Consider the following 6,709-nt stretch of genomic DNA (forward strand, 5'->3'; position numbering starts at 1 on the left):
AGATTTCAATTAAATACTATTCTTGTTTTTCAAAAAATAAAATAAAAATGTTGAAACTTTATAAAAAAATTCAAATTGTGAAATTCTTGAAATGATAAAGTAAATGTAGTGTCACATCATCTTCTATGATATTGTTGCACAACTAATGGTAAAAGTTAGAGCTTTAAATTTTTCTTGATTTTTTGGTTTGAACATTTAATTTTCTTCCTTACTATTATTAGTGAGAGCTAATAAGATTTTAGTTAAATGACTTTTTCCCATTTCTAAAAATAATAAAAATGTTCAAACTTTATTAAAAACTTAGAACCTAAAATATACTTGAATCTTATTGATTAAACTAATATAATTTGTAATTTTTATTTGCATCTAATGAATGCAATAGTATTCCTCGCCATGGCATAAACTAACAAGAGCGTCCCTGTCTTTGGACTATTGATAATTTATATGTAAAATGAAGTCTTAATAATTTAATTAATTTGTATGTGATCTCTTCTGTAATGAAAATTTTGGTTGCAAAAATATAGAAAATTTCTCTATCAAAATAAAATTAAAATATAGTGAACTTGCTATTAAGACATAGATTGTTTGGATATATGTGTGTATTTTTAGTCTTTAATTACCATTTGTAATGATTTTGTTAAAACATTTTATATTAATTTTTAGTTAAAATTTATATACCACAAGAAACAGTGTTAAGAGCACTCCGCCAGGTCTCGTGGTCGAATCCCAAGGCCTCAATGCCCCGAATCTCCTCTGCGAGGACCTCATGCAACAATTCCCTGCACGGAAGCGCCATGCGGGATCTGCCATGGTCGTCGTAAACACCAAAAAAATGACGCCCCTCAAAAATCAACAGCACAATTGCCGTCGCGTCCTCCATATCCTGGCGCCTGCTACAGACGGAAACACAGCCGTGTGAGGGGTAGAATTGCGGCACATTGCTCCCATCATTTGACGCGAAATTCACAGATCGCTTGATCTTCTTCTTACTCCCTTACTCCTCCTCAGAGACAACGAAACAAAATCCCTAGCCCTAAAATAAAAGCTGGGCTCCAGAGCTAGGCGCTCGAGTAAGCCCCAAAATGGGAGATCTAGCGGACTTGCAAAAAAGTGTTGTAACAATTGAAGAAGAAAGCCGTGGCTGCAATGGCAACAAGAACAGGCTTTGTAGGGGGGGCCAATGGAAGAAAAGCTTGTGGATCGTAATGGCGGCGAGGCAGTCAGTCCTTCAATAAACGCTCGCACCTTTTTAGAGATGGAGCAACCTAGAAACTTCCAGCCGCCTCTTAATTTTTCGAGTTTTTCGCTTACGGAATTCAGAAAAAAATCCAAGAAATTGCTACATAACCAATCAAAAAATGAGAATAAGTATTTAATAATTAAATTTTAAATCAAACTTTACAAAACTTTGGAAAGTATCATGCGATTGTCTATAATAAATTAATAAAAGGGAGTTAAAAAAAAAACATTAATAAAAGGCAGGGACTAATAACTTCTACCCTTAACCTTAGATGACATGAATACATAAATTTCACACTATTATACATAAATTCTAATATCACAAAACCACCCCATGAAAATTGGTCTAAAAAGTATGTATCTATCTAGAAGGATAGGAAGATAACCTTGAGAACAATTCTATGGGCTATGGACTAGAACCCTAACAAGTTGCCCTAGAAAGAACCTTTCCCAAACAAATATGAAAGCGATACGCAAGAATGATGTCAATTGACTCAAATCATTCACTCCTATGTAGGCGTGTGTGAAGGGGGTTGTTTTAGGTGGCGGTCAATGGCATGCTTCTAGAGAGAGAAAAAGGTACGTTTCTAGAGAGAAGGTCGCGCCTAGGTGGACATTACTCTTCCGCTTGGGCGGGTTTGAGCCGTGCACGTTAAAAGCACTTCCACGCTCCAACGCTCTCCACCCAATTAAAATATGTAATTAAATATCTTTCTCCATAAAACACCCTCCACGTGGCGGTTAGATAGGTTTTGCCGGTTACCGGCGAAAATCGGCGGACCATTTCACGCCGCCGCCGGCGATTAAGTAAACTAATCTCACCTATTCGCCTCCCCTTTCACGTTGGCGGCCGGACGTCGGCCGCGTGGCTCTTTTATTTTTATTTTTTATTTTTTTTCCCCTTTATTACGAACTGTTCAAAATGAGTTTTGATTTCTGTTACACTCGTCATTTGACCACATTTTGTTTTATTTTAGTTTGTGTTCTCACTCTCTTGTCTAACGACTTTACTAATATTGTTTTAAAACATAATTTCATACATATAATATTTAAAAATATAAGAGGTAAAATATGATTGGCCAGTAGGATGGTCTGTTTATTGATTTATCATCTATTAAGACTTGAACATTGAGGTAAAAGATGAAGTCAAAATTATGTTATAGTTTTTTTTGGGAATTAGTATTCTTTGATGATTGATTCATGGTCGGAGAGATATTAACATAATAAAGAGAGTTTTAGTGGGACAAATACTTCTCAATCTTTGATTCATACTTAAAAAAATTTTGAAATAAATAAAATAGGATGTAAAGACATTAATTATGACACGTACAGTATTTAATATTATCACTAAACTTAGTTCCTAGGACTCACAATAACCAGCCACATTTAATGAGGCGATGATGTGTTGCTTGTTTACGTCATCCTCTTAGATTTAAACACCTAGATGTAAGACACAAAGTCAGGACCAGGATCTACACACTTGTGGGGCAATAAATACATTTGGATCTTTCCCTTACAACTGAAAAGATGTCAACATAAATATGTGGTCCCATATTGAATAACAAAATGACTCATACATGACATTTTAACTATAACATCAATTTCAAGCATATAATATTATTATCAAACCTCCTTTCTATCCTCTCACAATAGCCATCTACAATACGTGAGGGTGATGATATTAAGTTCATCATATTTCCACAATTCATATTAGATGATTATTTTCTCTTTTGGGATCGATTGTGTGATAGTTTTTAACATCGAAATGCTTTCGACAAACAATTTTGGTAAAATAAAAGACATCAATTTAAACATATCCTCCCATATCAAATAACAAAATAACTCATAGATTATATCAATTTCTAATATATAATAATCTCACCAAATCTCCTCTATTATTTTCTCCTAATACTCATCCACAATTGGTGATAATGATGTTCCTTGATTATTTCACCACCACAATTGAAACACCTAGAAATAAGAGACAAAATCAAAATCATATTCCAAACAATTTGGATAAATACAAATGCCCCACAAAAAAATCTACTTAACACATGCTCCCATATAGACTAACATGACTCCTAAACGAAACAAAATCCTCCATCATCAATTTTTAATATATAATATTTTGCACTAAACCCTATCCTCTCACAATAACGAACCAAAGTAAGACAAACAAATAAGAAACCTCCGATACAATTTCCCCCAAATTCACCGTGTCTGTCGCCCCCAAATTCACCGTGTCTGTCGCCCTTTCTCTACTTTTCCAAAAGGTCAGCCATTGAATTTGAAGGAGTCAGCCATGAAAGTTTCTCGTTGATTCGTCGCTGTCTGATTCGGAGGTCATACAAATCCGAACAAAGCATTGGAAATCTTTGCCTATTAATACATCATCTCGGCTTACCTTTATCACACAGGTTTTAGATCCTTTTATTTCTTACTCCATTTATTTTCTGTTCCAGAGATTTCTTCATTTATTTTGTATTTCAGAGATTTCTTCCTACAGATCCGTTCGTTTCTATCTCCGTCTACTCTGTATTCCAGAGATTTATTTCTTTCTAAAGATTATGTACCAGTATTTAATGGCGGAAGCAGTAAAACAGAGGCCCCTGCTGCACAGCCAGGTGATACGAATCAGGGCAGAAGACGAGAATATTGGGGATAATATTGGAGAGAGCAAAATTTCGCCTAAAGATCGCGCGGCTATTTTGCATCTGACGGCTGAGATGAAGGATGTTCTTGTTAATAACTCTAAGCCAGTTCTGCCATCGCCCCTGGGTATGAAGGAAAGGGCATGGGCTTTGTCTGTGAATAGATAAAAAGGAAATTTCCAGAAATTATTAGGTTTTCTTGTATATAAATACGGATTTCTGTGTATAGAAAAGGTATATGACGTTAGATTCCTCTTTTCCCTGTTATATGGGAGCTATAAAGGAAAAATCTTATACAGAGTTTGAACTTGAGGTTCATATTTACCCTCTGCTTCTGTAAAATATAATACAGATTTTAATATTTATTTTTCTGTATTTTATGATGGATTGTTTCAGATTTATGTTCATATTTTTTTTTCATTTGACGTTTTGAACGAGTGATTTATTCTGAGAAACTAATCTGAAATAATTGTTTTTGAATTTATTGTCTATTTTTTCTATTGAATTGATGATCTGAAATAAAATAAAGTTAAAGTTCATGTCAAAACAATTCAAGTATGGGCTTCTGGGTTGTGTTCTTTTATCTCCGTTTTGTAGGCATTTGTCTGATGAATTATGAACAAAGAGGTCTGATATATCTTGTCAGTAATATTTGGTGGGTATAAGATTATATTCAATAAAGAAGAAGATTGAATGTAAAGATAATTTGAAAGGATGAGAATGAATTTATTGTTTGAATTATATTTCTCAGAGGTGAATATAAAAAGATTTAAAAAGATTGAAAAAAATTCATAAATTGTCTGTAGAAACAAAAACTCCCCAATTCTTTGAATCTTAAAAACCAATATGATACAACTTTAATTATAAGTAATCATAAAACCCTTCAACCATTTGATTTGTGAAAGGAAAAGCACGTGTGAAAATAGACATGGTTTCTTATAAACGAGGTCTGTTAGAGGGATGATCGAGATGTGTAAATTGCGAAAGGCATATTACTTTTAAGATATTCTGCCGAATAGAACGGTGTGGAACAAAATCCTAATGTTAATTGTATAATAATTTTTAAAACACATTTTTTCAAAATTATTAGTGAGGGAAAATTTATGCATAAGTTAATTTCTTCCATCAATTAGATTTTAGAATTTAGCCGTTTATTATTTCTATATATTTATAAAATAAGATAATAATTAACTATCGAAATTTTTATTCGCTATTACTAAACTAAGGGCAAGGAGAAAAATCTATTTTTCAAATTAAAATTTTTAAAAAATTACCAATCTAATCATAGTCATACACTTTTGACATCAAATGTCACATTAATGAAAACTTTATTTCCATCAAATTTTTTATAATCATTTTTTTCTTGCCCATGGACATATCCTCCCAACTTTTTCTAGATCGTTCTTTTATTTTTTTTAAATCACTTTTATGTCCATCGCCATCTCTATCGCATCTCTCTGCTACTCTCTACTATTTTGTTTAGCTTGTGTTTTTGGGTCTATTATCTATCTACAATCTCCAGAAATACTACTTACAAACCCCCAGAAGTAATCAACGAACATCAACCAAAAGAATGATGATAATAACATCAAACAATGTGCTTTCTTAGAAGAAGATCCTCATCCTACTTCATTTTTTCCTTCCTCTTCTACCCCCTCTCTCCCCCCCTCCACCTTTTTATTATCACAAGGATAGTCGTGTGATCCATGCCCAAAAATATTCCTTCCTCTCATGCGATCACCCCAAGCTTATTGAGGCTTGAAAGAACATCTGTGCAGAAATAGTATGTGTACCTCTTGAAACCAAAAAAAAAATTGTGCAAAAACACAATCAATTACACCCTAAGAACATTGTAACTCATGTTGCATTTGAGCAACACAATTTGACTTATTGTCAACACTAAGTTGCAACACAAACACCCTCCTGGTCCATCTATACAACACACATTCCATGACATTAATTTATTCATTTAGTATATCCTTTGACCCATACCCACACACCATATAAAAATGCACATAGACAACATGTGTGTGTGTGTGTGCGTGCGCGTGTGTGTGGACAGACACACACACATGCCCTAGCCTACAGCCATTTGTCCATTCTCTTCACTCCCTTCAATTCCAACTATTGTTTATGATCCATTGTCTCAGCATTTCGTACAACAATTTTCCAAACAAGTAGATAAAAAATTATTTTGATCGACAAATCGGGGAATTTGGTTGCACATGAATATAACTACTATATGATGAAATTCTTGTTCATTCAAGTTCATGAGCAAAATAGAAAGAACAAGATAGAATGGTTAAAGTTACTAAAGAAGATTAAGACTAAGTTCGCAATAATCAAGGTAGCTAAGATCAGAGGAGGAGCCCCCAACAAGCTCTCAAAGATATAAGTACTTTTTTTAATATTCAAATTTTTTACATTTAGAAATTCTTGGGAAAGCTAAAAGTAACCTTAGCCTTGGTTGTAGATCATAGATCAACTCTTATCATTCAAAAGATCAATACCAAGAAAAGGCCCTTTCATATGTTAGCCCCAACTGATAATGTTCTTATTGTATATAGTAGAGTCATATCAGTTGTTATGTTGTCATTGATGTCAAGCCTTTCTTGGTTAAATTGTTAGCATGAATGTTGATGATACTAATTTAGGGAGTATCTCGAGAATTGGAGAGTATTGACATGTTGCATTCATGACTGTGTCTGTCATTGATGTATAGCACGGTTTCTATAAAGACTGGCTGAGTAGCAGAAAAAGATCTTGATGGTATGGACAATGGTTTGACTGTCTGGTGATATGCAGTTATGGACATGTTT

At 33.8% G+C, this 6,709-nt stretch overlaps 1 protein-coding gene across 1 annotated transcript; it reads left to right on the top strand.

Moving 5' to 3' along the window:
- Window positions 1-1,180: 1,180 nt before the first annotated feature.
- LOC149536923 (uncharacterized) lies at window positions 1,181-4,273 on the top strand. Its single transcript, XM_089806374.1, has 3 exons — window positions 1,181-1,298; window positions 3,407-3,656; window positions 3,746-4,273. The coding sequence occupies exons 1-3, from the start codon at window positions 1,181-1,183 to the stop codon at window positions 4,056-4,058; spliced, it is 681 nt and encodes a 226-aa protein (XP_089662500.1). The 3' UTR covers window positions 4,059-4,273.
- The last annotated feature ends 2,436 nt before the right edge of the window (window positions 4,274-6,709 follow it).

The sequence above is a fragment of the Cupressus sempervirens genome, chromosome 10 (assembly GCF_028749045.1).
Source record: "Cupressus sempervirens isolate cs-2001-9-10 chromosome 10, ASM2874904v1, whole genome shotgun sequence".
NCBI classification, from domain to species: Eukaryota; Viridiplantae; Streptophyta; class Pinopsida; order Cupressales; family Cupressaceae; genus Cupressus; species Cupressus sempervirens.

Excerpts from the sequence above, each read along its gene's own strand:
- LOC149536923 (XM_089806374.1), top strand. The coding sequence starts at position 1,181 with ATGGAAGAAAAGCTTGTGGATCGTAATGGCGGCGAGGCAGTCAGTCCT. Across the intron at positions 1,299-3,406 it reads GCCGCCTCTTAATTTTTCGA|TAAGACAAACAAATAAGAAA; the intron begins GTTTTTCGCTTA and ends AACGAACCAAAG. Across the intron at positions 3,657-3,745 it reads GGCTTACCTTTATCACACAG|ATCCGTTCGTTTCTATCTCC; the intron begins GTTTTAGATCCT and ends TTCTTCCTACAG.